Source organism: Cannabis sativa, chromosome 2 (genome assembly GCF_029168945.1).
Source record: "Cannabis sativa cultivar Pink pepper isolate KNU-18-1 chromosome 2, ASM2916894v1, whole genome shotgun sequence".
Classification (NCBI taxonomy): Eukaryota; Viridiplantae; Streptophyta; class Magnoliopsida; order Rosales; family Cannabaceae; genus Cannabis; species Cannabis sativa.
Window position 1 is genome coordinate 10,366,693 of NC_083602.1, and position 13,472 is coordinate 10,380,164.

At 31.2% G+C, this 13,472-nt stretch overlaps 1 protein-coding gene across 1 annotated transcript; it reads right to left on the bottom strand.

The window, feature by feature from the left end:
* Positions 1 to 1,859: 1,859 nt before the first annotated feature.
* On the bottom strand, positions 1,860 to 12,988 carry LOC133034113 (uncharacterized). Its single transcript, XM_061109133.1, has 3 exons — positions 12,950 to 12,988; positions 12,806 to 12,884; positions 1,860 to 2,359 (listed from the first exon to the last, which is right to left on the bottom strand). The coding sequence occupies exons 1-3, from the start codon at positions 12,986 to 12,988 to the stop codon at positions 1,860 to 1,862; spliced, it is 618 nt and encodes a 205-aa protein (XP_060965116.1).
* Between the last annotated feature and the right edge of the window lie 484 nt (positions 12,989 to 13,472).

The following is a 13,472-nucleotide window of genomic DNA, read 5'->3' on the forward strand; positions in this document are numbered from 1 at the left end:
TAAATATATATTGCAAAAAATATATAAAATACAATTACAAAATTTATTTTCATAAAAAATATACACACTATATACACACACAATATATACACACATTATATACAAATATTCAATAAAATATACAAATACATATATATACTATACATTGTGGTATAAATTATTACCAAATAACCGCAATCCGACGACCACCGTAAAAAATCCCGACACTATACACATAAAACACAATAATATTACTAATAAAATAAAAAAAACTCAAATAATAATTTACAAAAACAAAAAATAAAACAATATACATAATACAATAAGAATAGAAGCAATATTTATACCTTAAACGAGGTTGAGATTGAACAATTTCTCAACAAAAATGGGTGGCCGGATTTCACACCCAAAATTTACTATTTGGGTTCGGATGACACTTTTAGAGGCTAAAAAATCAAAACTTTTTAGGTTTATGTTATTAAGTATCGAAAATGGAGGATTTTAAAAAAAAAATGGGCTGAAATGGTTGAGAAATGAGGGAGATAGGGTGGGGAGAAGGTGGTGGAGGCGAGGGTTTTGGCTGAGAAAATGGGGTCTCTGGTTTTTCTGGGTTGCTGAGTGAAGTGGGGAGGAAGAAGGAAGGTCGAGCAAAGAGATATACTCTGATCGACCCTATGGCGTCGGTTCCTTCATAGGAACCGACGGCATAGGGTACACGTGTCGAGCGCGCGCGCTATGCCGTCGGTTCTATACTGAGAACCGACGCCATATGGTAGTTCGAAAAAAAAAAAAAAAATAATTTCCAACCGCCTCTAAATGGTATAATACAATTTTATACCTACGATTTTTATCAAAAAACCGCCTCTAAATGTCAATTTCGAACATAGCGGGTATTTTCACACCCTTTAGCTTCCCTTTTTATAAATAGGGTTGAAAAAACTGCCTCTAAAGGCTAATATTGTAGTAGTGTTGTTTCGGTCTGTTTCCCTTTGATGCATTCAATGCAAACATCAAAGTCTGAAAAATCAATTGAATCTAAAATTCCATCAAACACAAATTGCTCAACTCTATATATAGAGATGTGACCTAACCGTTTTTGCCAAAAGGAACTTGATTTTTCATTATCAATTTTATGCTTAGTATCAGATGATTCCACATTTAAGGTTGCATTATAAGAAGCAACGGTGTCAAGAAAATATAAGTTTTCATAAACCATAAGAGATTCCAATAGTATTTGAATTAATAGATAAACTAAAGCAGTTGCTTCCAAATGAACAACAATAATCCAATTTGTCCAAACAAAAAATAGAAACCAAATTCTGTCTAAACGACGGTACAACAAAAGTATCGATTAAGTCCAAATAGCAACCACTACTTAACAACAACCTAAAATGCTCTATTGCTTCCACATTCATCGATTTGTCATCTCCCACATAAATGCTTCTTTTAGCATCACTTGGCTTTTGGTAACTCAGGCAACTCTACATTTTAACACTGATGTTAGTAGTAGCACCAGAATCTAACCACCAAGTGTTTCTTGGTACCGAAGATAAATTTACCTCACAACACATCAAAGTAAGAAATTTACCTTTCTTGCCATGCAATGTACTTAGCACATTCCTTCTTCATGTGTCCTTTCATGTTGCCAAACAAATAACCATTGTCATTGTTAGCTTGAGTTTGTTTCTTATATGATGGATTGTTATCCTTAGCAGCCACATTCTTCCTTTTCTTGCCCTTATCCTTAGAGGTGCTTGCCAAATGAGCACTTTCAGTCTTCTCTTGCTTCAATCTTTCTTTCTCTTGAACACAAAATGAATGAGCTCATTAAGAGTCCACTTCTCCCTTTGACAGATGTAACTGACCTTCAATTGGCTGAATTATGGAGAAAGAGACGTATGCACTAAATGCACAAGCAAGTCATCTGAAAGCTCAAGCTTTAGTATCTTTAACTTTGAAACAAGACAAAACATTTCCATAAGGTACTCCTTTATGTTTTCCTTGCCCTTGAAGCTCATGGAAATAAGTTTCTTTAAAAGAGTACTTGTTTCCACCTTCTTGCTTTTTGCAAAGCGTTTCTCAATTTTACCAAGAAAAATTATGGCATCGGTAACCTCTTCGAACACTACACCCCGAAAAGCCTCAAGTATGTCGTGCTTGATGATCATAAGACTCGTGTGGTTTGAGCGGTCCCACTTCTCATAAATCCTCCTTTGCTTAGAGGTACTGATTTTCGTAACAGAGGCAAGTCGATCCATCCTTAAGGCAAGTTCAAGATCCTTGGAGCCAAGAATAATAAAAATGTTTACCTTCAAGTCCTTAAAGTTATTACCATTAAGGACTGGTACCGAATTAAGGGTAGCATATACACTAGCAATAGCTAAAAAGAACAATACAATCAAATAAATCACATGTTAATATAAGAATCCAAATAAAACAATAAATTCAAATAATAATTAATCACATCTCAAGATACCAAACACACTATTAATATTAAGTCTTTAGACAGTAATATAAATTGTAAGTGGTACTCGTGTTGCAGCGCTCAAACATTGATAATAGCAATATGTAATATCTTTGGACAAACATATTATTCACACAAGGTACCATCTAATCATCACACATTTATCACATATGTACGAAATTTGGTCAAATATTAACTTATCTTTGGGCCCGTTAATAAACACATAAATTACATACACACAATTATTTTAATATTTAATTAAATTAATCTATTGAAAAGTAATGAGTTTGGTGATCTTTTATTTTAATTAATTTAACTAAAATATTAGATCTCTTTAATAAATTTCAAAATTAAAATTTGAATATTACTAGTAGCTGAAATTATTATCTATTTTTAATAAAATAATAACAATAAAACCTGAATGAAGCCATGAGCGTATGCTCATAAAATTTAAAACTCAATGAATCCATATAAGATTAATGGCTTGTGAAATATTTTGTATATAAAACAGGAAAAGTAAATAAAATCAATTACATTTTCCATGTATTCACATCACACCTTCTTCACAAGCCAATCACGAAATCTCCAATTTTATAAATATATATAAGCACTTTATCTTCTTTTAAACCAAATGATCATTATCAATTGTAGAAAAATCTTAAATATATATCATGGTCATGAATTCCATTATATAAAAGCGAATAGAAGTTTTCCATAACTTTAGTAAAATTTAACCTTTATAATTTATATTTATCAAAGTCAATCAAAGTCTAACTTTTAAATCGCACACACATAGTATACACAGTAATCTAACAATTACTAGCAAACCTAAAATATACTTGACATCAACAACAAACCAAATATTCCAAATACAAAAATAATTTAATTGAAGATCAATACTACCATAAATCTTCAATAATTAATTTAGTAATATTCTGTAATGTTAGAATACTTTAAATTTAAATTTAATCCTAATTAATTCAAGAGAATGAAATGATAAATTTAAATTAGTAAAATCGTACTAAAGTCTATAGAATCGATATTTTAATGGTATGATCTTCTAATTTTTTTGCATCAAAATTTTCTTTGAAATTTAAGTTTCTTGATGGTAGGGATTAAAGAATAAAAAGATACAATATGATGTTAATACTTATTTATTAATAACTATAAAAATAGTAATTAATTATTTATTTACTATTTCTAATTTGGCCCTAATCAAATAAGAAATTATCTCAATAGTATCCACATATTAAAATCATAACAACCATGCCTTAAGTCATAAGCTTTATTCTAATTTAGACCACATAAATTCGACTCATTTATATGATGACCCAACAAAATTTTTTAACAATAGTGACCCCAAATAACTAAATTTCTAACACTCATTTGTAAAACTTAGTTTTCTATCAACAAGAGCACTTTGCTAGAAAATCATATTCTCAAAGCTATTTCCATGAGAGTTATCTTAATCCTTAGAGATATGAGAAACAAATATTTGGACAAAGATGATAATACTTTATTCAAGTCATGGTGATCCCCATTAATTTTTTCTCAAGGTTATGAGCGAGTGTTCATTTTCTTCCTCATATACTATATATGGTATATGATATGTTGTAATGTCATTCAAAATTAATGCTCTTGCAAAACAAAATTTTATTAATATATATATATTTATATCAATGGTGATATTTTGGAAAATTTTTAGGAATTTTGATAACCCTGAATCTACTCGAGTATTCAAAGGTCGTTTGAACACTCAAGAATAAATAATGAGTACTCACTTAGAACAACAAGTATTGAAAGAGAAAAAAAAATATATGCATATATTTAAATAGGCACAAAAATCATAGTAATTCAGTCCTCAAGATTGATGAGCCATCTCCACTTTAGAAAGAGTACTCATAATTTTTTCAACATTGATCAGCACTCTCTTGAATAGAGGTGTGTTCACCTACTTATAAGATAGTAGTAAGTGAATTTTATAAAAGCTTGGTAATTATCAATGACCATTAAAAATAATAATTGACCTACTACTAATCATATTCATTACAATAGTTATAATGTTGGGGAGCAATCTTTACAAAGCACAACCTAGAAAGCACAAACACTAGAAGATAATGTTTAATATATAAAAATGTTCAAACATATAAAACAAATGATCAATCATTTAGGAAATACTTAAACGAAAACTAATTTTTGTGATGTGGACATCAATGTTTGACATGTGGTAAGAAAGAAAAACTCTTAAAATTGAGTAGTCTTGAGTCATAACAGTCGACCTAGGAAGGGTCCCTAATTTTGCGCTTAGGTTGACTTTGAGAACTCCTGAATGGGTGTCTAGATCATGTCAAGTTATTTTTAAATCACCATGTTTTAGTGTTCTAAACCAAGAAGATAAGAAGAATCAAATTCCAAGGCATGGAAGCTAAAAAGAGACAAAGCAACTCCCTAGAAGTCAACCAGGGCGCCTAGGGTTTTCACCCAATGGCCAGGTTGACATTCCAACTAGGTTTTCAGTTTTCAGGTCTGTCTTAGTAAAAATGGCTCAAACTTTTTACTTTGATATGAATAAGACTTGTCACGAATATATATGAGGCATCGGAACGAGAATTAGAATTGAAACACTTTCAGTTTTGAGCTCCCAAGGCACTAGGTGCCTAGGACACGGAGCGCCCAAATTTACATATTGTCAACTTGGGGCACTTCCAACCATAATATTGAAGAAGTATCCCGAGCATTTTATTTTTTTCCATCAAAAATGAAGAATCAATTACTTTCAAGAAAGAAACGGATTGACCTGGCCAAAACTGGGACCAAGTTCCCAGGTTGATAGTTTGTCAACTTGGGCCATTACTAACAACAACTCAGAAGAATTCTTATGAGAATATTCTTCTTATTTTGGTCAAAAATGGGCTAGGAGACCTCATTTTCAATCTTGAACGCCTTAAAAGTATCACGACGAGCACAGAGAGTTCACCCAAGAAGCACCCAGTGGTAAGGGTTACATGTAACCTAGTGCGTTGGGTTCTACTCATCAGAACCTAATTTTGTCTCGAGCATTCGACTATTTTTCCATAGTAATAAACAAGAGCTACAACTTGTGACAGGCCACCCTTTGAACATGGTGGAATATTGGCAAAATTAGTATGTTTTGAGTCTACCTAATTTCACCAAAAATCGAAATCTTTGAGAACTGATGAGTAACTTCATCAAAACAAAGAATCTGACTAAGTGATGTTGGCATATCACTTACACATCAAAAAATATAAGTTTGTGATGTTTATTCACTTATCTAGTGTCAAGGTTGACATCAGGATGTCAAATTGGGCGCTGGACGTCAACATGGGCGTTGGGTTGTCAACCATGGCGCTAGGTGTTGAATAGCCTACAATCAAACAGTCATAACTCTCTCAATATTGATCTGATCAATGAGATTCAACTTGCATTTCTATTTTAGAGATCTACCAAGACATATCTCACACCCTTATCGTAATTCTGAATATTTCACATTCAAATTCGTGCCTAACACCACGAAGATTTTTTTTCACAAATTACCCGAAAACAATCCAACGGACGAGATTCAAACTCCAAAAATTGAGGATTTTCATCAACAGCCAATTTTTATTGTTAGATCATCATCAATGGCCAAGATCAGTCCATTGTGAATTTTTCATATTTGTATATTATTTTATTAATATTTTAATAGGACCTCCTTCCCTATAAAAGGAGAACTCCTCTAGCTCATTTTTCACATTATTCTTAGCCCCCACAAGGTTGGAGAATCTCTACCTACCTTCTCTCTCTAGAAATAAGAGCTCTCTCCTTAGTCAATTCTCTTGCAATTCTTGTGAGAAATAAAAACTTGAAGTAGACGTAGCTCTATCACCATCGCGACATGTGGAGTGAACTACTATAAATTTTGTGTGTCTCTCTATATTATTTACTTAAACTCATTATTCATCTTACAAATCTAGCGAGCTAGTGTTAACTATTTTTTCAGTCACATGAAACATAAAAGAAAACAAGAAATAAATTACACAAGAGTTAATTGGTTTAGACACAATCAATGTGATTATTACTTATTAATTAATTGATTTACCTCTTCCGTTAAACAACGAATTGGATCTGCTTCGTTCAGGAAATGTGGTGCAAAACATTTCATCCACAAAGCTCTTATGGTATAGGATGCAATTGTTAGGACATGCATGTATTTTTATATATTGCATGCCTAAGGAGGACAGTGTCTTATTTTCCTCGTAGAATGACAAAGGCATCATATTACCACACATATATAAATTTTTACCTCAATCTAATACTTTTCTTCTAATATTTATGTAACTCCCTACTAGCTTAAGCACGTTATTGTGATCTCTAAGTACGGTGCATCTCTTTCTTAATCAAAGAGTTTATTGAAAACGTAATTAATTAAAAATGTTCATAAATAAACTGAAACTTTCATAATTGAATTTAATACATATATCGAGATCCCATTTCAAAAGTTATATTGGTTTTCAAAATACAATAGTTACAAAGGTTGTCGCCTATCGACTATCATAATAAAGTCAGTTGTGCTAAAGATCAGAACACTCCAAGGCTAACCGTCTCAATATGTACTATCTTCATCTAGCCCGGGCTCAATATTGCTCAGACTTTACTTTGCATTTACCTACACATTTAAACAATGTCTATGAGTTGACAGAATCAGTAAGAAAAGCATAAACATAACGTAAACATAAACTTGATTATAACTAGGCGTCAATACACCTGATCACAATCCTATCACGCCTCCAATGTGTACTAAATCTGGAACGCTCATACGACAATAAGATTAACCATAACACTAGCCTATACTCGGTACTTTAGTCGTACCGATGTCATACTGTCAATCTGTACTTTTCCAAATATATATCCATCAGTATTCAGTGCAACTCTATGTACACTAATACCACTCTTACTGATATGTTTTCTATTAGGCAAACATAACACATGCACGCTAAACATGTAAACATATATGCTAAATGAAACCTTTTGGTTAAGGTACGACTGCAACAAAATCGTAAGATAAGCTATTTTTGCTACCACTTTTTTTTATTAGTGTAGCAATTACAAATGTTAAGAGGGTTTCGCCGCAAATATCTGTACATTAATTTTTTTTTTCTTCACTTGTGTAATGACATCATAGTTTTGAAACATCTCATAGAATTTATAAAATATTATTATTTTCGATACATCTTGCTAATATTTTGGATTTAATTGAATTTGTTTAAACCTTTGTATAATAATTTTATTTTATATTTATAGATACTATTATGTTTTCTTTTTATAATAAATAGTACTCATATTAAATACCTTTTAATAAAAAAAATGATGTTATTTATTGAATAACATTATATATAATTATACAATTAAAAGTACACATAATCAAAATATATATTAAGAACATAACTAAGTATTCATGTAATATTAACCTAATATAAATATTTATATATTGTTGATAAGTGAAAAAGTGTATAATTTGTTGGAACATTCTTGCACTCTCAAATAACTTATTGGAAAATTTTGGATACACATTCTATCAGTTTTGGTATTTTAAAGTTTTTTTAGTTTTTTTATCGCATATATTATAATTGTTTAATATTATTTATAAATTTTTAAAAAATTCTAAATAATTTACTTTGTCAAAAATAAAATTATTTAAATACTATATTTTTTTATGCAAATTGAAAGGAATGAATTTTTAAAATGTATAAACAGTATTAAAATAAAAAGAATTTCACATTAGCTACACCAGAACAACAATTTTTGAAACTTACTATGTTGGTTAAATCATATATTATAAGAGGCTTTATCTTAAGGTGAAGAGACTCCTAATTATATGACAAAATATTAATTAAGACCCCATGTGACCAAAATAATTCTAGAGGCAGTGGGGTTAGACTTTACATAACTACACTTCAATTTTTTTTTGCAACAAATTCTAAATATGCTTAACTACTCCTATTATTCAACTGAGAAAATAGACCTGATTTAAGTTATCATTAATTCAATTTTTTTGAAAGAAGCTATAGTTAATTCAATTAATGCATTAAATTTTGCTAGTTAAGAAGATGTAAATTAGTTTTGCTTCTTAGTTCAGTTCGGTCCTAATTGGATCACACTAACAAACTTGAGATAGAATTTGTGTTTCAAAACGTGTCATCAACTTATGTTTGTATCTTATTTTAAGTGATCTGTTTTATTTATATTTTATGTCAGGCGTGTTGATTTACTTTTTGACTCGTATCTAATTTTCTAAACCCTATATCATATTTGTGTTCACCTACTTTGATCTGTTTTACTATTATTGAAGCTGAAATGGTAAAAAAAAATGATAAATTTAGTTTCTATTAGACAACTTATACACATTTATGTATATGTAGTTTTTTTTTTATATATATGTAATAAAAATTAAATCACTAAATATATAGTTTTTTTTTTTAAATATTTTCAATTTTATTTTAAAAAAAATAAAATATTTTTTTAACTTAACATTAAATCACTAAATATATAGTTTTACATATTTATATTATTATTTGTAATTTTTTATTTTATTTTATTTTTAGAAAAAATGGGTCAAACATGTCAAATTCGTGTTAAGCTGATTGGGTCATGTTTGACCCATTTCTATTTCGTGTCAAGTCTCGTGTCGTGTTTGTGTGTTGTATCAAAATTCATTTTGCCACCCCTAACTTTTGTACAAACCTTAAAAGAGTATACCTTGTTGAACCTGCATACTGTATACCCAATTCTTAAACTCTACTACAAATTAAATCAAACTAATCTTTATATTCTAGCTTTATTCTTTTAGGCATAACCCAAAACACTCTTTTACCATCGGTAAGAATTCTCTGAAAAGTATGAGCAATTTACCACACTTTTTGAGACTAAAAAATAATTTTTTTCACCTTCCACAAATGATAAATTAAGGCTGCAAAAACAACATTAAAAACTTGGTTTTTAAAATGACTTATTCCTTTGGCTTTACGAATCCAACAAATAAGATCATCCAACTTATGAGCATGAGCATTCCATCCAAGCCAAATTTTCAATTTGCTAAGGCAATTTGCACTATATGCACAAACAAAATAAAAATGTTGCACATATTCTGCTTTATCCTCACATAGCAAACACATCTTATCTAACTTTGATTAAATCTAAATAATAAAGTTCTAGTGCGAAGTTTCTCAAGAACTGCCAACCAAAAATAAATCTATGCTTTGGCATACTAAAAAAAAGAAAAAAAAAAAACTCCATATGATAAAAATTTGATTATTTACTTAAAAGTACTCAACATGATTATATAAATATATATATATTTTTAGACCGAACATTTGTCATATCGCAGGGGCGGTAGGCTTTTTTGTTTTGAGTAGTGCTGTAGATTTTTGTGTATCATACTGGCTCAATTTATATTTTTCTGTATTTTTCAAAAAAACGTGTCATGTCGTATCGTGCCATGCTACCAAAAATAAGGGTCGTATTGTGTCGTGCCAAAATTTTTATAGAGTAGGTCAGGCACGGCCCGTAGGCCAAGTATTTTATGTCATGCTCGAATTCATGATGGCCCGTATTTCTTAAAGGGAAATTTGATTTTCTATACTTAGAAAATCAAAAAATTTGATTTCTAAACCAATAATTTAAACCCTAAAAAAACTATACCTTTTTTTTTTTCAAAACCCCAAAAATACCCCCAAACTAAAACTATCTCTCTTTCTCTCTCTATCTAGCCGGTCCCAAGAATCCCACACCCCAGGTCCGATGGTCGGACCCCAAGGTCCGACCATCGGACCTCTCTCGTCCCCTCTCTCTCAAATCGCAGGAAAAAAAAAATTAAAAGCCGGTCGGACCTTCGGGTCCGATGGGTCCGATGGTCGGACCCATCGGACCCGAAGGTCCGACCATCGGACCTCTTTCTTTCTCTCTCTCCAAAATCGCAGAAAAAAAATAAAATAAAATAAAAAAATTAAAAGACGGTCGGACCTTGGGGTCCGATGGGTCTGATGGTCGGACCCATCGGACCCCCAAGGTCCGACCATCGGACCTCTGTCTTCTTCCCTCTCTCAAATCGCAGGAAAAAAAAAAAGTTTCAGAGACTGGGGTTGGGGTCGGACTGGGGTTGCTCTTTCGGGTTGGGGTTGGGGTCGAAGGGGTTGGGGTCGTGGTCGACGGGGGTGAGGGTGGTGATCGGCGTTGGGGTTGACGTGGGTGGGTGAGGGTGGTTCGGGTGAGGGTGGGCGGTTGGGGTGAGATAGAGGGAGAGAGAGATGATGCAGAGAGAGAGAGAGAATATTGTGAGGGGGGTATTTTTGGGGTTTTGAAAAAAAAGGAATAGTTTTTTTAGGTTTTAAATTTTTGGTTTAGGGAAAAAAAATTTTGATTTTCTAAGTATAGAAAATCAAATTTCCCTTTCTTAAATAAGTTAGCCCTTTTTCATATTTGGAGTTAAATTTTTGTTTTACTTTTTCATATTGTTTTTACAATTATTGAAGTATATGTACATTTTATCAATTTAGTTATATTTATATAACTTTTGAATAATATTTTACAGATAATCTTATACAAAAATTATTAGCATTATCAAAATTTGTATATTTACTTATAAATACTCAAATTTCTATATCACACACTATAAATAAATTAATATAATCTTAAATTTTCATGTTTTAATAGTTTTAAGTATAAAATTATAATATTCAGCATTACATTTAAATTTTATTATTATTTTAATTTATTTATAATTGATAAATTCATATCTTATTATTATTAATAATAAATTATAAGGTTTTTTAATATATCGTGTCATGCTTTTCAGGCTTGTCGCATGTCGTGCCTTTTGGGCTAGTATATTTATTCTTACGTGTCTTGTCTTTCGTGTTTCTCGTGTCGTCTTAGGCTTAAGGACATATTTTTCGTGTCGTGTCATGCCCAAGCCAGTATTTTTTTGTGCCTAGTCGTGCGTGTGCCTTCCAGGCTCGTGCCAGTTTCGTGTCATGTCAAAAAGTTTCGTATTTACATCACTAGTTTTGAGTATTTTGATAAATTATAATCTTTTTTTTTAAAATAGACTTTATAAATATAAGTATATAGTGTTAGAGGTTTTATATATCGATGGAAGATAATTAAGATATATTACAACTCAATTGTAAAATAATACAAGAACTACAAAGTAGATTACATTAATGTTACAACACATACACTATATATATATATATATGTATATATATGAAAGGTACAAGTGATGAATAGATTTCGCGATATTATATAACATATATATAATATGAAGAAGAAAAATAAGATTACTCACTCACAACCTTGAGTGTAGAACAGTGGGGATCACCATGACTTGAATAAGGTATGACACCTTTGTCAAAAAGCTTATTTTTTCTTATCTCTAACCACTAAGGGAATCCTCTAGAAAATAGCTTTAAAAATTATCAAGTCTTAGGGTTTTTTAGTAATGTGCTTTTTTGATAGAAAACTTAGTTCTTTCCAAATAAGCACCAAAGATCTCTTTTTATAGTGTTTAAGTGATCACACTTAGAATTCAGATACACCACACCTTTCTCTCATATAATTGAGTATAATCTATTTTGTAACAACTATATCGTCATTATTTTGAATTTTGTGTAACAACTCTTTTATTACACTAATTATGTGTGATCAACAAAAGAGCTACAAGTGACGATAAATTGTAACTCATCTCCAAGTTACAACATGTAGGTTACAAAGTGTAGGTTAAAACCATAGGTTACACATTTATTTACTATATATATTATTCACATAATAATATATTTATCACATTTTAATCTATACTTATTATATTATCAAATAATGTAACAATTCCCTAGTAGATTAAAATGTGTGACACACTTCTAACATGCATATAACATTTATTTAGTCAAAAAAATATTATATCAAAATATAATATTCTTTCACTTTGATTGAATAAATATACCATTTTGTCGCCACTTTGATAGCTTTAATTGATTGTAAGAAACCCTCTAGGAGTGGGAAGCTACCCTAGTTGTGGTCTTCTTTCAGATGATAAGCTCCTCCTAAGTATGGGACATTGTACTTACTACGGGTTTAGTATAATCTTTATTTTTTTCTTTTTTCTCCCTTGGAGTTTTTTCTTTTAAACCTCTAACAAGATTCTATGAGTTGGAATCATCAAGTATGGCTCTTTAAAAACCTACTATTTCACCCTTATTCAAGATGTTGTAGGTTTTTCTGCACTACTCTTCAATATTGATTCATCTCGCTTATGATGATAAAATGAACTTATGCTTCAACACCAAGCGTATAAGAAATAACTCGCTGTACCTCGATAGTTGTATATCTCACTGCTAGTAGATAGCTTCAACAAACAAACTACAGAGCTTCTTCCCCAGTCACTAAGAAACTGAAAGATGCGGGCAAAAACAGCAAATATGAGGCAACCTATGAGCTAACTTTTAAGTATTTCACCTGCCTGTCAAGTTCCCAACAATAATAGGCATTGGCCATATCGTTGATCGATCAAAGAACAGCTTGCTCCTCAGCGAGGTTTAAATTTTCAATATAATGGTGGCAATGGTGATGATTAACAATGGAACATCATCAAATATCCTGATTGAACAAACTCTGGAGAGAATGAGTTTTCCTTTAAAGATTTGGAACCATAGAAATAGCTCATATATGGTTTCAACAAAGTTGACATAGCTCCTTGTGGTAAAATTAGATTACCACTGACAGTCAAAACTGCCCCGAGGTTGAAAACCACTATGACTACCTTCATAGTAATCAACACCAAGTCTCCTTACAATATATAAGTATAGGAAGGTCAATACTCTACGACCTCCAAGCCATCTCATTTATCTACCACCTTTCTGTAAAGTTCCAGATAGCAGCTTGTATCAACCGTCTCCTTGGCAACCAATGCATAGCACATGAATGTTACAACACATCGTTGATATCTACCAAGAAGATCTCCCCCGTTGTTGAAATAGCT